The sequence below is a fragment of the Neophocaena asiaeorientalis genome, unplaced genomic scaffold (genome assembly GCF_003031525.2).
Source record: "Neophocaena asiaeorientalis asiaeorientalis breed wild unplaced genomic scaffold, Neophocaena_asiaeorientalis_V1.1 scaffold177, whole genome shotgun sequence".
NCBI classification, from domain to species: Eukaryota; Metazoa; Chordata; class Mammalia; order Artiodactyla; family Phocoenidae; genus Neophocaena; species Neophocaena asiaeorientalis.
Window position 1 is genome coordinate 15571550 of NW_020172779.1, and position 19024 is coordinate 15590573.

The 19024-nt window shown below is 51.8% G+C and overlaps 1 protein-coding gene across 1 annotated transcript in view; it reads left to right on the forward strand.

Annotated features, from left to right (window-relative positions):
* CCN4 (cellular communication network factor 4) overlaps positions 1–19024 on the forward strand; it is a 30537-nt gene that overhangs the window by 4190 nt on the left and 7323 nt on the right. The window contains exon 2 of the mRNA XM_024740968.1: positions 12362–12641. Coding sequence (XP_024596736.1) covers positions 12362–12641 — 280 coding nt within the window. The remainder of the gene's footprint in view (positions 1–12361; positions 12642–19024) is intronic.

Consider the following 19024-nt stretch of genomic DNA (forward strand, 5'->3'; position numbering starts at 1 on the left):
AGGGATGCCAACCACAACCCAGGAAGTAAAGCCGGGTAGGAAGGCCCACAAGAGAACCGTGTAACACTGCAGACGTCTGCGGGCGAGGCTTCAGCACACTGTTCATTCATTCAGCAACTCCCGTGGAGCACAGTCCGTCCCAGTAACATGGATGACGATGGGTGCTAACACTGATCCAGTGCTCACTGTGTCCTGGGCACTGCATCCCCAGCATCTGCGTACGTCAGCTCCCTTGAAAACCACACACCTACAAGGCAGGCTTATTAGAGTCCAGACCTGCACTGCCCAACCAGTAGCCACTTGTTACATGAGGCCGCTGGGCAGCTGAGATGTGGCTGGTCCCAGCTGAGCCGAAAGGCTAAAATACACACTGGATTTCAAAGACTTAGTGTGAATACAAGACCGTGAAATTCTCATGATAATTTTTTTCTGTTGACTCCATGTTGAAATGATAATACTTTCAAGATATTGGGCTAAACAAAATATATCATGAAAATAAATTTCACCTTTACGTTTTAGTGTGGCTGCCAGAAAATGTAAAATTCCATTCAGAACTCACATTATGTTTTACTAGACAGTGTTGTCCTGGAAAGACACAAGTGTACATAGAACGGTCATAATAGGTGGGGAAGGGAAAATACTAAGCTCCTCTCCTTGCAAGCTGTGCACCCTCAGACAAGTAACCCAGCCTCTCTGAGCCAGTTTCTTCATCTGTAAAACGGTATAATGTTAGTACTCACTTCTTGGGTGCTAATCCTCTTGGGAGGCTTAAAGAATAAAGGGTAAAGACCCCAGGCTCAGTACCAGGTGGGCAAGTGGGGGGAGGCAGAGTAATTGGTGGGCTGTGCTGGGCTCAGTGCTGAGTTGGTCTTCAGAAGATCTCGAGGTTTCCACATCCTGGCCAGCTTCCCAGAACATGTAGAGGGAGTCAGTGAACGCTTCTGGATTATCACGTAGGAGAAAGAAATACTGATGATGATGATGGTGATAATGTTGATGATGATGGTGGTGATGGTGATGGTGGTGACGATGAGGCTTGAAGGGGAGACTTGTGTCTTACAACCCTGAGTCAGGTTGACAACGACAGTGATTTTCATAGCCCATCCGCTCACTTGTTCCATGGATGTCAACAGTGTGGCTATGTGCCCAGCCCCTTCCTATTTCTAGAGATGTGGCGATAGATGGTTAACTCAGTCCCTACCGACAAAGACGGCTCACGTGTTGGAGGCAGATTTTTTTTCCCTAGCACAGATGAATGTGTTGGAAATCTGACAGGGAAGCTTAGAGGGCTTGCAGAAGAAAAAAACCTAACGTTGGGGCCCTGAGCCTGAATTCCTGGGGAGACCTCCCACCCCCAGCCCCAGGCACCTGTACATTAACTGGCACCTTGAAGATTCTTACACACACATGGTTTCCAAAACCATCGAATTAGAGAGACTCTGGTATCTCCTCCAGCCGTGACGTCCTGATAATCCACCAGCTCTCCTACCCTTCTTCCTTCCATCGTGGCGGGGGCAGGGTGGGGGGGAAGAGAGACAGAATCAGAGAAGGAACTGGGCCTCTCAAATGTGAATAATGGGCATTCCAGGGGATGTGATAAAATCTGCTCATCTCATCCCCCTAATCTGGAAGCAAGTCCAGGCTTGGGGCATGGGCCTGGGCTCTGCTCGGCCTTGGTGGTGGTATAAGGGGGAAGACGGAGGAAACGAGAGCCCAGGCCCAAAGGACAGGAAGGGAGGGGTCCTCCCCTGCCCCTCCCATAATCCTGCATCGAGTCTTAGAGTGGAGAGAGGGGCCATGTGCCCTGAGCCCGCCCAGGGCTGAAAGGGGCAGGAGGAAGAAAGTGGTCTAAGGGTGGAGGAATATTCTGAGAGAGCTGGGACTCAGATCCCGCTCCTGGGGCAGAATAACGCGCTCGCGCAGAGAGCTAGTCATCACCGCGACATCAGACAAGCCACGTGCCTTCATAGCGCTCATTTGCTAATCTTGAAAATGAGGAGGTTGGACTTGACCCCAAACTTGCTTCCAGCTGGAGGCGTGAGCCACTCCTAGGGGCCACAACTCATTCATCAGGTGGGCCAGTCACAGGGCTCGGGTGCCATGATTCTTGTAAGGGAACACATACTGCTGCCTCTTCATTAAGAGTGTGGTTGGCCTGACATCCCCAAAGCCCATGCTCTGGAATGTTCCTCTAGATATGCTTCCTCCCTTCAAGGTGTCCCCAGATATTCTCCCTTTTTCCCACGTCTCCTCTTTCAACTCTCAGAGCGTACTCCTGGTCTCATAAAACTGGAAAGCATACCACCAGCTTAATCTCCAAGGGTCCCGCCATCTCAGTGGTACCCGGTCAGCCCTGGTCCTTAGGATGCCCGGGCGTTGCTGCAAAGATCAGCGGTGCCTCCCCTGGGCCTACTGAGCTGGTTGAGCAGCCATCCAGGACTCCACAGTTTTGATACTTTCGACCACAGTCAATCCTTGAGGCCTCGCAAGTTCGAGAAGCATCCTTGTAAATACCATTAAGAGCTTGGTCCCACCTGCCTCCCCATCTCCATGAATAATGCCTCCATCTGCCCCATGAGAAACCTGCACCGTTATCCACCCTTTTCTCCCTTACCCAGGGCCTCCAGCTCCCCGCTCGGACCCGGTCACTAAGAGGACTGATCAGCGAGCCATAGCCACGGGCGTGGTTCCTGAGCACAGAGCAAGGAGTCACAAGACCCCATTCTAGTCTAGGCTTTGGTTTCATCTCTGAGCCTGGATTTCTTCATCTGAAAGTGGAGACGAGAAACCCACTCTGCCCGTGCTCCCGGCAGGATGGAGTGGTGGCCGAGGGGAGATGGCGGCACAGCACCTGGGGCTGAGAGCCAGCCCCCCACCTCCGGGCTGGGCCTCAGCTTTTCATCCATACAAGGGACCTAAAAGCCCGACTCACAGAGCCCCAGCGACAGAGGCAGAGAATGCAGGTTGGATGCTGAGCACGCGTCGAGAAGGAGCTTGGGGGCCGCGATGAGAGAGTGATGATCAGGGTGCTTTGGGGTTGGGGTGCTGTCTTCTAGGCTTTTCCGAGAGCTCCTGGGCAGCAGAAGCTGGTGGGTGGGTTCTATGTGGACTGGGGACTGCAGCCGTCTACACGTCCTCCCTACTGCTGCCCTTGGTGTTCAGATCTGCCCCCCATACACACACACACTCACTCCAGCTGTCGCTGGCCCTATACCCCAAGTAGCCACGTCCTGACAACTGCAAACTTCAGCTCTTAAAGGATCAAAAGCACCAACCCTTGCTGGGACCTCGCTGGGGGCTGAGGACCACACGGAGCTCACTGAGCCTCACTGAGTATCACCCCCACTTTACAGACTTGGAAACTGAGGCACACATTTTGATGACCTCCCTGCGATCCACGCTTCAAGAACACCCCCAAGCTCCCCACACAGGGCTGGCAGGGCCCCTTCCCAGGGTGTCCTGTGCCCCAGCCTCTTGTCCACGTTCTGCCCTCCCCACCCGAGACAGGGCCCCATCCAGGAGGAGGGAAGGGGGAGCGGTCGGGGTCCAGGCGGTGGATGGAGGGGAGGCCTTATCGGAGGCCCAGCTCAGTGAGCCGATGGTCAGAGTCAGACAGCGCCAGAGGGATTGCCTCAGCCCACTTGCCTCTGCCCTGTCAGGGGGGCAAGCAGCTCGTCCAAGGCCACAGTCTCAGCATCAGGGCTGCAGACCAGGGCCTCCCACCTACAGGTCCACCCGTAGGGGCTGAAGACGGTTCCCTCTGTGCTACTGGACGGCTGCTAGCTCTTCCCTTGTATGCAGAACAGGCTTAAGCTCAGAGGGCAGCTTCTTCCCCCTGTGTCTGTACTGGCTCTTGCTCCAGGGCTGGTCCCCTCCCTGGTCAGCCATGGCCACCACCACAGCCAGGCCTGGGATGTGGAAGGCTCTCTGCTCCTTTTCGTGAGTTGAATGAACTGGAAATCAAGCAAGAACAGGGTCTCTTAGAGGTTGCTGGGGGAATACGAGACCCAGAGTCAGAACAGAGTGTATAATTGTCTTGCTGTGTCTCTAACCTCCACGGGCCTCAGTTTCCCCATCTGTCAAATGGGGACCATCAGCACTGCCCTTACAGGGGTGTTCTGGTCATTGCCTGGCACAGTGGGTTGGCTGACTCAGGAGAGATCCCCGTTTTCCCCCCAGCAGGCGCACACGTCCCAGGCATGGCCCTTAGGTCCTCTGGCCATGAGGCCTGCTTGCCTTCCCCGTGTCCTTGAGCCCTAAGCCCCAGCAACGGTGACCACTGGTCATTCCTGCTCCATGCCACTTTGCAGCACCCACATGCCCCTGCTTATGCCGTTCCTCAGCTTGGATGTTCTCTTTGCCGTTCTGGTCAATTCTCACTCCTCCTTTAAAGATGCAGACCAAATGGCTCCTCCTCCAGGAAGCCCTCCCTGCTTCCACGGCCCCATCCCTTCCCCTCTCACCTTGCTCTCATAGACCCTAGACTCTGCTGAGACACCCCGCCTTGTGGCCCTTGGGTGTGATGCCTTAAGAGACTGATACTGGTTCAGATCCCAACTCTGCCACTTGTGAATGGTCTTGGGCAAATGATCTGACCTTTCTGTGGCTCAGTTTACTTATCTGTAAACTGGGGGAGATGATTATAAAAGCAGCCTGCCTCTTAGGGTTCTCACAATGACTAGATGACTTAGCGTGGAAACTAATAAAAGAGGCATAAAAGGCAAAATGCAGACCATGTAGACCTCATTTTGATCTTGATTCATAGAAACCATCTGATTTTTTTTTAAAGCGTTGAGATAATCAGTGAAGTCTGAATACGGACTAAGTATTTGCTATAGGGAAAATTACAAAATTGTAACCAAACTAAGTTAATTGGTGTGAAAATTGTTTTGTTTTGTTTTGTTTTAATTCTCCATACTTTAGAGACACTCTCTGAAGAATTTCAGGTAAAATCACATGATGTCTGAGGTTTGCTTTGAAATCCTCAAGAATGAAAAAGTATGTGTATAGGCGGGAGAAATAGAGGAAAGGAGATGGACAGAGGTTGGTTGATAATTATTGAAGCGGGAATAGGTATGTGAGATTCATTATATTATTCTCCCAACAATGTGAATATTTGAACACGTCCCCAAAAAAGAATGAACACGTTTTAAGTTTGATTATACGTAACCCTGGTAGAAATGCCCACCACTGGCTATGCACTCCGTCAGGGTTAGCTCTTATTAATAGCGCTGTCACTCTATAACAGAAGTTAGCGATCATTTCCTAAAAAAAGACCAGAGAGTAAATATTCTAAGCTTTGTGGACTATAGGCTCTCCATGGAATCTTCTTTTTTGTTTTTTTTACAGCCTTTTAAAAGTGTAGAACCTGTTCTAGTCTGTTACAAAAAGTGCTGTGGGCGGGATGTCCCTGGGGGCTGGTTTCTGATCCTTGCTCTATAATGCAATTGCCTTTTTCATACTCCTGTCTCCTGGGGAGGCTGGGCGCTCCCTGAGACTTTATACGGGGAACTTTGTAGATGCTTTATATTCATTTGATGAATGAACAAATTCATGAGGGCTCGTTATTTGGAAAGAAATCTGGCTTCCTGCCCTTTTTACCTTCTCCATATAAAGTCGACTTTTCCAAACAGACGCTCATAAGACTGCATGTTTGCAGAACTAATTAGCAGAAAAGCTCTACAAACCTTCCACCTCCCAAGACGTGCAGGCTGGCCAGCGCTGGGCCTCACGTCCCTAGAGATCCTGCCATCGGAACCGGAGTGAGCATGGAAGGCTCTGGGCAGTGCTGGGTCCTCCAAACACTCAGGCCAGGTGCCTTGGGGAGGTTTGAGCTAAGAGTTTTCCAAGACGGTGACTCCACCTGCAGGGCATTCCTACCAAGCCCTGGGTACAGACCCCTAGGGGTATCCTCGGAGGAGGAGATGCTCAGAAAATGTGTCCACCAGGTCACATGGTGGCCGCCTGTCAGTTACACCAGAAAAGTGAGAGCAAACGGTCGGAGAGGGCTGACCACAGGGCATTCCCCAGCTCTGGACCCAGGTCTGTGTCCACATTCTCCCACTGCCCACCGAGGCATCTTTTCAGGGAAGGAGCAAAACAGAAACTGATTCCAGACAAGGCAGCCCTTTCCTAAAACCCCCAGGGCCCGCTGAGGCTGGCTCAGGCCATTCCTGTCTCAACCCTGCCCCCTGGTGGAGCATCTGGGGGTGGCCGCCCAAACGTGGGCAAGCCCAAGCTCTCTACCATCCCTTCCATTCATGAAGCACTAGCCCACGGTGTGCCAGGCTCAGTGTTGAGCACCTAGGAGTCAAGAAAGGGCAATGTGTCCCTGAAAAGCCCCGCGAGAGGCTCCCATCTCCTCTTCCACCTCTTCCAATTGTCACCACCCCGTGTTGTAATCTTGTGTGTGTGTCCATACGGTGACTGCCTTCCGGTAAGAACCACACGCCTTGTTCATCTGAGCACCAACCACGCAGGAGATGCTTAGTACATGTGTGTGATGGGAGGATGGAGGAATGAATGTATGGATATGAAAATGAAGGAATGAAGGAGTAGGGCAGCGTGGTGATAAGTCCCTCTGGAGGGACACTCTGGGGACACTCAGAGACCCCTTCTCAGCTGTGAGACTGTGAGCAAGTTACTTAAGCTCTTTGAGCTTCAGTTTCCTCATCCGTAAAATGGAGGTAAGACTATAACTGCTCATTAGGGCTGCTGGAGGATGCTGTCATCATTAATATTTTACAAATGAGGAAACAAGCTCAGAGAGGGTGAGCACGGCCCCAGGTCACAGAGCCTTGGGAAATGGGCTCCACTCACTGCAGATGCCCTGCCCTTTCCTCCTGGTCCCAGGCCCTGTTCATCGATGAACCACACACACTCTCAGTGGATGGTGGGGTCTGGCTCCATCATCGATCAGGATGATTAAGGTCTCAGGGTGGCACCCCACCACTGCCAGCCTCCTACTCTCTGCTCCCATGCCTACCACCATTTATTGTTGTAAAAATGTTTTCCTTCTTAATTTTAATCTGCTTAAGTTTGTCCAATAAATATGATTAAATGGATTGATTCATTGCTTTCAACCTGCCTAGTGATTACCCTCCCTGCCCGGAGGGTTAAGTAGCAGACATGGTCTTAGCCCCTTTGGGCTTCTTTAGGAAACCACACACCGGGTGGCTAACAAACAACAATTTGTTGCTTCTAGTCCTGGAGGCTGGAAGTCCACGGTCCAGGCCAGCATGGTCACATTCTACATGAGGACCCTTTTCATAACTGGCATCTTCTCATCGTGTCTTCACATGGTGGAAGGAGCCAGGGAGCTCTCTGCGATCCTTTTTATAAGGGTACTAATCCCTTCCATGAGGGCTCCACCCTTATGACCTCATCACCCCCCAAAGACCTCACCTCCTAATACCATGACCTTTAGAGAGGTTAGAACGTCAACATATAAATTTGAGGGGACACGTTCATTCAGTACCCAGCTGACACTTAGGGGTCTTATCATGGGCAGCTGCTCCTTTTCTATTTCTTTCATTTTTCATTCTTTCTCACAAAACAGTAAAAGCAAAGTACATCATTTTCAATTAACTACATGAGGCCTGCTTACCGAAAACGGTGTGTGTTCTGCAGTCTGGCCTGGACTGCTTTGTGGAAGGTTGATCAAGCTGCCGACAGGTTAGGCGTGTAAGTGATGTTCTAAAAAAGTCATGTTAAGAAAGGAAAATGGCCTAGAATCTCCCCATCGTACCCTCCCCTGGCCCAGTTCTCTAAGACGAGGGTTCCCGTTCTCACAAGAATCACCAGGGGTACAGGTCAACATGTACATTCTGGGCCCAGCATAGAAGAGCTGAAGCTGAATATTCCAAGTGGGCTTCAGGCATCTGTATCTTAACCAGGTCCTTAGGCAAGTGGACCCTTGTCACCCTCGGCTGCAGTCAGTGCCCAGGATTCTGCCCAGACCACTTCAGTCAGGCTGTCTGCGGACAGTGGCCGGGCATCAGTGTTTATCAAAGCTTCTGGGTGGTTCTAACATATGGCAAAGTTTGGGAGCCACGGTAGGAAGTGACAGTGTAAGCCACTGCCCTGGGGTCTCTGAGGATGGAGGTGGGCAGTGGGCTCAGCCCGGGAACTGAGGGGTTGAGTGGGCAGAACCAGGCAGGAGCCTGAGCCCTGGGTGCCCAGCCCGGGAAGCATCAGGGCACAGCCCCACCCTCCTGTCTTTCCTGTAAACACAGTGGTGTCCGCGGGGAGTCCACATGCAGAAGCACATTGTAAAAGAGACTCTTATGTGAACAGCTGCAATTTGCAAGTACCCAGGGCTCTTCTTGATTCTCTTTGGCTTTTCCTCCAGACAATAGATATTCTCCTTGCTTTCTGACTGCTTTCCTTCCCTTTGTTCACCCTTAGCTTCTGCTGTTATAAAAAATGATGTAGGCCCAGTGAGTTTGCAATAGTCCCTGTACCGTGACCAAGGGCAGGCGGACATGCAGTGCCATCTTGGGTATTCAAGGTGGCTGATGTGTGTGTGTGTGTGTGTGTGTGTGTGTGTGTGTGTGTGTGTGTGTTTGTGTGTGTGTGTGCAGTCACTTTCCCTGGGGTGTGGGTGCTGGACAAGGCAGTCGGGATTCAGAGGGTCATGCACCAAAATGAGGAGTCCTCAGGCCCTGGGGTCTAAAGGTCTTCCCACCCCACAGCTCTCATCCAGGACCGTCTAGGGATGGGAGATTTCTACCACTAGATGGCGCCAACAGCAAGGGCTTGGCTCAGCGGACCCGGGGCCCCTCCCTCCACTGCCCCACGGTGCCATCACCTGCTTCCCTCATCCAAGGCGGGGGGCCTTCTCTGCAGCTCCCCTTGAGGAGCTGAGTGTCCTGGGGCTCCCGGCATGTGCTTGGAAAGGAGGCTTCCTTCTGGGGAGGTTTAACTTGGTATGGAGACAGCAGGATGGATAGTAACCACGTGGAGGTGGTTACTATCCAGATTCCAGACCATCCCAGCTCAGTTCAAAGTGTCCAGACCCCCAAGTCTTGTGCTGGGCTGTGTGGGTGCGAGGCAGGGCGCACAAGCAAGGGAGCGCAAGGGCAAAGTCGTGCTTTCGAGCGTCTGCCCTTTTCCAGGCCTGCATACACAGTGCTTCTGCATACACAATGCCTCCACCCTCCCAACACGGGGGGCCTTCTCTGCAGCTCCCCTTGAGGAGCTGAGTGTCCTGGGGCTCCCGGCATGTGCTTGGAAAGGAGGCTTCCTTCTGGGGAGGTTTAACTTGGTATGGAGACAGCAGGATGGATAGTAACCACGTGGAGGTGGTTACTATCCAGATTCCAGACCATCCCAGCTCAGTTCAAAGTGTCCAGACCCCCAAGTCTTGTGCTGGGCTGTGTGGGTGCGAGGCAGGGCACACAAGCAAGGGAGCACAAGGGCAAAGTCGTGCTTTCGAGCGTCTGCCCTTTGCCAGGTCTGCATACACAGTGCTTCTGCATACACAATGCCTCCACCCTCCCAACAGTTCCCGAGGGGGCATTACTGTGGCCATTTCACAGATGGGGATGTTGAGGCTCAGAAAGTTTGTCCAAGGACACAGAGAACCCACTTCTGACTGTCTCAGGTCCCATGCTGTTTTCTTGACCCTCAAACTTAGAGCAGAGAAAAAAGCTTCCAAGATGGTAGACCCTGAAAAATCAAGAGACACCAAAGCCCCTTAGAGTCAACAATTCCCCATCCATCCATTCCACCAGGCGACACTTACACAGTCCTGCTGTGGGCCGTGAGCCGTGTTTCAGGCCCACACAGAGAAGTAAGGCACAGACTCTGCCCTTTACAAGTTCACATTTTAGTGGGGGAGGCAGCACCTCTAATACAACCTGGGAAAGGCATGGAAGGCTTCCTGGAGGAGAGGGTTCTTTTTATTTCCTCTGCCAAGAGTAGGTCTTGAGGGTCTAGAGACTGTCAGAGGTGGTCTGGGGGACTCATAAAGCTCCAGGCCTCCACTGCCACAGACTGACAAGGAAAAGTCTCTCTGCACAGAGTCAGAAAGATGAGGGTGTGTGAGTGTGTGTGTGTGAGTGTGTGTGTGTGTGTGTGTATGTGTGATTGTGTGGTTTCATTGATTTGGGGGTTTGGGGTTTTGTGTGTCCCGTTGTACTTTTCGAGGAAAAGCAAACAAGGGAAGGTAACCTAAATGTTTCCCGATGAACACAGACCAGCCCTGCCAACCTCCAGCACAATCTGCTCCCCACCAGCAAACCTGCCTGAAACCAAGCCTAGAGGTGACGAAAGCCTCAAATCAACGTTTGCATTTTTGACTTTCAAAGGCCCTTAATGTGTCAAATTAATATTTACTGCACTTGTTATGTGCCGAGCACAGAACCAAGAGCCCAACTAATCCAACACTTTAACCTGGACCATCTCTCCTGGCCTCTGGTTCTCACAGCCAAGCACTCAAGGATGCACACCACTGACCTCGGCAGAGAGCTTCCTGCCCCGGTAGTCAGAGAGCTCCCGGGGCTGCTCCGGTGCCCAGCACTCACACACGTCGAATAACTGTCTCTCCTATAAGCTGTGGTACCACAAGCCCAAGACGTTTTTAACTTCATCTTCAAACGCCTAAAACTTAAGAGAGACGGTGAGCTAGCTCAGCAAATGTTTGTGGAGTGACTGAAAGAGCCCAGAGGGGGCAAAGGTAAAGGTCCCAGAAATGAGAGCTTGGAGAGTCATTTGTGCCTAGGCCCTGACATGGGCCGTGTCATCCTGGATGTGTCCCTCTGCCTTTTGGATCTCGCTTTCCTCCTCAGGAAAAGAAGGAATCTGTCAGAATATCTCAGCATCTATTGTTCAAAGAATGAAGGGCAGATCTGTAAGTCCACAGAGCAGGCTCTGGTTCAAGACGGAGGAGCTGGCCCGTGGGGCACCCCGCACAAGCCCTGGCTCCACCTCCGCTAACCTCAGAATTTAGGAGCCCCAGACAGGAGGCTCCCCAGCAGGAACCACCGCCTGGGGGTGGAAAAATGCAGCCTCCACTCTCCATCCTCAGGCAATTCCCTTCCTCCCTGGGCCTAGGTTTCCTCCAGTATAAAGAGTGAGGGGCCAGGAGGGCTGTTCAGGAAGGCAGCCGGAGGGGCCGGGCGGGGGACTGGATCCCTGAGATACAGGCAGTTGGAAGTTCCTAATACTGGCCGGCACCCCAGAGCAGCCTCCCGTTCTATCTGCCTGATCTTCAGCGCAGGGGGGGCTCTTTGGGACTTATGTCTCCTTCCCCGCTGGCCTGTTGTCGTGTCCATCATATTTGCCAGCATAAAGATGAATATATGGGCTAGGGGATGGGAATGGGGTTCTGGGGAGGAGTACAGGTGGGGGAAGTGGAGTGGTGGTCCGTTACCCTTAGCACAAAATAAGACCCCTCTCTGCATGGTTTGCACCAGCAACAAGAGCATGACTCCCTTCCCTACGGAGGCAGAGCAAGCCAGCTGCAGGAGGCACGAGGCTGGACACCGCTGCCACCCATGCAGCCCTTTCCTGGGGCTCAGAGGGGAAATAAGAAGGAGAAGAAAATTAATAAAAAGACCTGCCTGAAACCCGATGTTAAATATGCATATCACTTATATGTGGAATCTGAAAATAAAAAGATACAAATGAACTTACTTACAAAACAGAAGTAGACCTACAGCCATAGAAAACAAATGTATGGCTACCAAAGGGAAAGGGGGGTAGAGGGATAAATTAGGAGTTTAGGGTGAACAGACACACACTACTGTATCTAAAATAGGTAACTGACAGGGACCTACTACTGTAGAGCACAGGGAACTATACTCAGTATCTCCTAACAACCTATAAGGGGATATAATCTGAAAAGGAATTTACATATATGTGCATGTGTCTTTGTATGTATGTATAACTGAATCACTGTGCTGTACACCTGAAACCTCAGTGGAGAGGGTAGATCTTTAGGACGCAGAGAAAAGAGCAACCGGTTGATGGGGTGTGGGCCGTGCCACATCAGAAGGCATTTACTCAAAGCTGTAGCTCCCTCGCCTTCCATCGAGGCCAACTCAAGGACCTCCCAGGTTTCGGGATGGCCAGAAGGGAAGGAAACACCCATGGGGCTCAGAGATCTGACCCAGAGTCTGCCCCTGCCCCCCGGCCTACCAGCTGGGGAATTCGGGCAACTGGCTTAAGTCTCTGAACTCCGGCTCCTCCTATGGTTGCACCGAGGTGAAAGGAGACGTCTGGCTAGTAAAAGCATGGTGGAGAAACATAATTTCGCATAAGCCTTTTGAACACCATGAAGATGGGAAGGTGACTGCAGACCTTTGGCCTCTGAACCCCTTACCTGGCAGCTCCCTTTACGTCTGCCCTTCCCCTGCAGGCCCTCTCTCCAGCTCCCACGGCCACGGTCTTCACCCCGGCTCCCCTGGAGGGCACCCCTGCACACCCCCAGTTCTGCAAGTGGCCGTGCGAGTGCCCGCCATCCCCGCCCCGCTGCCCGCTGGGGGTCAGCCTCATCACAGACGGCTGCGAATGCTGTAAGATGTGTGCTCAGCAGCTCGGGGACAACTGCACGGAGGCTGCTGTCTGTGACCCCCACCGGGGCCTCTACTGCGACTACAGTGGGGACAGCCCGAGGTACGCAGTAGGAGTATGTGCACGTAAGTGACACCCCACACACACCATCCGGCCAGCCCCCAGCATCCCCAGCTCTGGCCCAGGGACCCCCACCCATTGCCCTTCCTCTGGCCTGGCTCCAGTTCTGCAGGAAGTACCCCCTGCCCCCTACCCCAGGCCGTGATTAGAGGCCAGAGGCTGGGCTCTTTCTGAGGAGGGAGGGATGCTGCATTCCTCTGACACCCAGAACCTGGCTGTCTTCTCTGTTCTCCATCCATGGATGAGTCCAGGGAAGAGGCATCCCCCAGTCAAGACCTAAGCCTGGCTCTGTTTTCTTAGTGGTAGAACTCTTTGCTGGTTGCCCATGGCCTCCCAGGGGCACCAGGACCCTGCAGAGCTCCAGATATTTCAGTAATATTGTAAATTAAAATAACATGGCTCTAAAACATTTAGTAGCCTTGAAAGAATAAAACCCAGCAGCCTGAAACCATCCCTTCCTACCACCCACCCATGTTTCCCTGGTTACTACAGTCACTTTTAACTTTCAGCCCTTTCTTCTGGTAGCTGCAAATACTCAATACATGTCTTCAGTTATATATTGATCGGCTTTAAATATCAATTGTGGATAATCTATGAATGATCCCTATATGGTAGCTAATGTCTGAGTTCCTTAATACCACCTGGCATCTCCCCCATCTTCCAATATCTTTGTCATATTTTTGGTTATAAACCACTATCTACAATATTAGGATTATGTAAACGTTTTTCACTGTGACCTGAGATAGTGCACTTGTTTGAATGTCCTTTATTATGAAGCCTTTTGTTTTTCCTGGGGTTTCTATTTGCCTTTGCTTTTTCTTTACTCTTTGTCCTTAGAATAGCCCCATGCCGGGGGAGAGGCTGTTTGTTGTTTGTTTGCTCTTCACAGGGTTCTACCATTTCCTTTGTTGTTCTCAGAGACCTCCTTTCTGGGACTTTCTGGTCTCCTGCTTCTATCTGGACTGTGATTCACTTAGCTTGAATCATCTAAGTATTTATTCAAGATACCTGATCCAGCATGATGACATGATGACACAGCAGGCTAACTTCTGAAAAGTTACGCAAAGCCTCATAAACCCAAGAACTCCCTTCTTCCCTTAATGCTGAATCCAGCTGTCCCCGTAACTATGATTCTAATACACACCACTGCATATTCACACAGCAGACTCTCTCATCCTCAGTTAACCCATTATATTTCCTGAAGTGGGTTGTTGGTGAGGGTTACGCACGAAATGCCAAGTCAAAACAATCATGGTTAACTTATGAGCACTTTCCGCTCTTTTGACCTCAGTTCATGCCTCAACTTTCATGCCAAGTCATCTGTCTTTAGCGGTCCAAGTAACTACCATTGATTCTGCCATCTTTCCATTTTCCCCCCTTTTACTGAGACTCATTATTAGCCCCACAAAACTCTGTTCAGTGAAAACGTGCAGATTCCATCCGCATAGAATCATCTGACGTGTTGGTTAAAAATGTTATTCCTGAGCCCCACCCCAGACTTACTCATTCCAATTCTCTGGAAGTGGAGATGGGAATCTACAACTTTAACAAGCTCCTTGGACCACCCTCATACTCAGGTTTGAGACTGCTAATGTAGGTAGCCACTCATATACTCTCTCCCCGTACCCAGGTAAGGAAACCAGGCTGAGCCTTCCCGCAGTAGAATCCCCTCCACGTCTATGAGACTGTCTCATCATTTCTTTCCCCTTTTACAGCTGTTCTTTAAGGTCATTAAAAGGAAATTCATTGTGACTATACGATTCCCTAAAGTTGCAATGACATCTCACCACGTGCCAGGCACCACAACTCTATAGACATTCTCTCATGGACCCATAGACTGTACAGACCCCGGGATGGCCTATCCTGCCTGCCTTTACCACCAGGGGCCTGGAAAGCCACCTTCCCAATCCAGCACCAGCCCTGTGTCTTTAAATGTCAGCTCCTGTGTTCCCCTGGCTCCCTCTCATCATGAGTCTGTATTTCCATTCCTTGTATTTGAAAAGAAGACTGTGGTTTTCGGGAGACTATAATGAGTACCACACTTGCCAAGGGTTCTCTGGTCGTATAGGTCTACAGACTTCGGAATAAATAAGGTTCAGTAAGTGAAACAGAACTTTTCAGAGGTTTTAAACGTTCACGTCCATTGTCAAATTCCAAAAAGAGAGCCGTCATGAGAGGACTTTTGTTTTTGAACTTATTTGCACAGTGAACACGTTTTTCCAGGCAGATTTTTACCCAATCACCCACCTACCCCACCACACACACTCACTCAGATACACACACAGCATGCATACATGTGCACCCACACACACACACACACACACAATTCACCAGTGTGCTACTGAACATCTTCCCGGAAATGCTGCCATAGTGTCTGAATTCATGAGACCCTAATGCGAGAAAGAAGAGAGTCCAGGTTCTGAGACGCTAGAGAGGAAGAGGCTTTGGGGCCAGAGGGGAAAGAGAAAGAAGTGTTCCTCTACACACACAATCTGTCAGCAAATGGCCAACAACCAATGGACGATGCCCAGGCCAGGCTAAATCTGTCCTCAGAGATGTGTGTGTCATTAAGCCAGGACAAGGAAATAAAAATAAGCAGTTGCAACGCTGGCACAAATAACTCAAAGAGAGGATCACAGGGGTTATGGCAAACTAGTGAATGCAAGCTTTGGCCACTGAGGCCAGGCGGAAAAGTGAGCTTGGTCTGATCCAGTCTGCTCCGTTTTCAAGTGAATCCAGAAAGAAATCCAGATTTGTGTAGGATTTCTAAATGTTGGCAACACATTGAAAACTTTTTTTAAAAACACTCCATGGGCCAAACAAAACACCTCTGTGGGCAGCGAGTGACCTCTGGATTAAACTGTTTGGCTATTTTCGTGGACAAACATGACTGCATTCAATGCAGCTGGGTCAGGATTGAGGGCAGTGTGGTTTGCTGGAAGGATCATGAAATTTACAGGCAGACAGACTTGGGTTTTGCCTCCTGGCTCTGCCACTTACTGGCTACGTGACCTTGGGCACGTCACTTAAGGAGCTTGATCCAACCAGCTTCGCGTGGTGGTTGAGGCTGAAGCCTAAAACGTGGTCGGCTGCTCTTGGTGAGTGTCTCATGTGCTTCAGCTTTCCTTTGTAGAAGTTCCCTTAGCCTTGTCCACGGTCATCCTCAGAGTTTGGGGGCAGGGCTGGTTCCAAGCGCAGACTCTCCCATCTGAAGAGTGAGGGAGTAGAAAACCCATGCATGGGGTTTGGAGCTAGACAACCTAAGTTCGAAGCCCAGTGCCGTAACTAACTAGTACAATGGTCTTAGGAAAGCTGCTTAACCTTTTTAAGTGTCAGTTTCCTCATCAAGGAAAAATGCAATGAATGAATAACGCCTACCTCTCTGGGTGGTTAGGATGTCGAGTGCCTGATACACAGTAGAAGCCCAATACGGAGTAGGTTTCACCCCATCTGACATCCATCCATCCGTCCACTGATTCATTCATGCGGTGAACACAGGTTAGTGATAATACAGCAATGGGGTTACAAGGCATGGCCCACTGTCCCTGCTCCCAGGCAGGTGACAGTCCAGCACGGGTGGGGCAAGGGGAGTAGAGATCCAGACGGCACAGCAAGGTGACTGGAGTTCCTTGAAGTCCGTCAATAAAATGAAAGCCCAGCAGTTCATGCCTGGACTTGTACATCTGAACGGGGAAGGAAACTCAGCCAGCTTCCCCATCTAGCCAGGAGCTGGTCCTTCAATTAGTCAGAAAGAAATCGAATAAGGAAGGGGTGCCAGAGTCCACTGATGAGACAATCCACAGCCATCACACCTACCAGCCATCGCTTGTCCCTACCCCCTAAACCTCCCAGGAGACTGGGAACAACTTCTAGAGGCAAAGGCTCCCAATCCTGGCTGCAAACTGGATTCATCTGGGAGCTACCGAGGGCAAAACAATAAAAAATACTGAAACCCAGGTCCACCCTTATATACTGGAGCATGGTGTGGGCATCAAAATTTTAAAGCGCTCCCTTGGTGGTGCCATCGTGCAGCTGGTGTTGAGAACCACTGTGCTAAGGACTCCCAGCACCCAGCGCTGCCCTCTCCACCAGAAGTTCCCACACACGGGCAGAGACGGGCTTCAGCACTCCTTTCTCCCCCTCCACCAATACACACGCGCACACGCGCACGCTCCCTGGAGCAAAAGCGCACCGCCAGGGGTGACTCAGACGCAAAGATCAGTGATTCACCCAGTGCTTCCTCTGCTTTGTTTTGTTTTCCTATTTCCCCTCCTTTACTGGTGTCTGGTGGAAGGAAATGGATGGTGGAGTCAGAGCCCCCAGGCTTTGGGAGCAGCTCCATGAGTCACCTGTTGGGTGACCTCGAGCACTAACCCCACACCCCCAGTTCCCGTCTCTGCCAAAGGAAGAAAACAAAGCTCTCCTAGGGCAGTCCCTGCGAGGACTGCGTGAGATACCAGATGGTGCCTGGCTCCAGATCAGAGGGGCAGTAAGTGTTAGCGCCTTTCCTTTCTGTACCTTCTCCGGCACAATCACCTCCCAAGGAAACCGGCAGTCACCCCAGTATTCCCACAGGCTGCCCTCACTGCTCCGCTGAGCTGAGCTCTGTGACCTTAGGTGCGTGATGCAACAGCGCTGAGACTCAGGTTTGCTGTAGGTGAAAATGCAGGTGAGGATGTGGTATCGTTTCCTTATGGGATGAAATCAGCAAAGCAAGGAAGCCTAACGCAAAGCAGGTCAGGCAACCAAGAACCCTCACTCCTGTTAGATACAGGGATGATGACGACGACGATGACGATGACGATGGTGGTGATGATGAGATGATGATTCACCTTTGGGTGAATCCAGGAGATAAGCTGGAACTCTTGGCAGACTAGCCCTCCTCGGGTGAATGCCCTTGCCACCCTGGGCTCTCTGCTTGCACTTCCAGACACTGTCCTCAGGGTGGGACCCAGCATCAAGGGTGGGAATGCTGGTGGGGGCCCAGCAGCCCCAGATCTCTCCTGGAACTCCAGGCTTGCAGAACAAGCTCCACACGGCCACTCTGATGTCAACTAGGCATCTCGTGTCTAGTGAGGAACTTGAGTCCACCCACCCCAACCTTGCTCCTCTGAGGACAGAGCATCCCTCTCCTTCCAGGGCTCAGGACGTAGAACTAGGAGTCCTTCTTGATGCTTCTCTTCTCATCCTTGCATCCTATCTGTCAGCCGGTCTTTCCAAATATACTCAGAAGCTGAGCCCTTCTCCTCCTGGCTGTCCCTCACTGGTCCAATCACCACCACCTCTTATCTGGATTCCTAGTGTGGCCTCCTGACACCACCCATACCCATCAGTCTGTTCTCAACTCAGCACCACGAGTGTTTTTGTGAAACATAATTCATATCATTGATTCAACAGTTACTCATTGAGCACCTACTGTGTGCCAGCCTCTAAGAGCTTTGTATTTTCCGCTGAGCCTCCAGGGAAGCCCCCTCTCACCTCATCTCCTGCCTCCTGACTTTCTCTCACCCTTCCCTGCCCTCTCCCACATCCCAGGCTGCTCCCACCTCGGGCCTTCCCGCCTACAGCCCCTCCCGGCCTGGAAGGCTCCTCCCACAAGACCTGGGCAGCTCACCTCCTTCCCATCTTTGTTGAATCATCCTCACCCTCCGTGAGGCTTTGCTGGCCCACCTTGTTTAAATCTGCAAACCATCCCCCCCCTCCACTCCCGTCAACTGCTTTACTGGCCCCATCAACTTTCTAGACGGTCCATTGTCTTTCCTCTCTCCCCCACTACAATGTAATCTTTTCGAGGGCGTGGTTTTTTGTCTCCTTGCTTCACTACTAAATCCCCAGCACCTAGACTACTCTATAAATTTGCATTGAATGAACTGAGTCTTTGTTTCAAAGTGTTCGAATTGGCTTTACTGCCGGGCTCAGAACCGTGACCCTGGAGGCAGAAAATTGTCAGGACCAGGTTTTGTGCCACTTGATGGGACAGGACCAGGGGCTAGCCACCTGGCTCCCCGTCCTGGCCTCCCCCCGCCCCGCTCCAGGGTGGCACTGTGTATTTCTCCGCGGGTTAAATGAACTGGCGCTGCCTCTGCTCAGGTGCCACCGAACTCCCCCCACGCCGCCGGCTGGGCCCAGTGGCTTCTCACTGCTCTGCCTTCGCCCCTCCCCTACGACGTGAACGTGGGGGGGCGTGGTCCAGCGGGGGCGGGGCTGCCCTGCGGGGGACGCCGGAGCCCACCTGCCTGACCCTCGGCGCCTGTGTCCGCAGAGGTGGTCGGCGTGGGCTGCGTGCTGGACGGCGTGCGCTACAACAACGGCCAGTCCTTCCAGCCCAACTGCAAGTACAACTGCACGTGCGTGGGCGGCGCGGTGGGCTGCACGCCGCTCTGCCTCC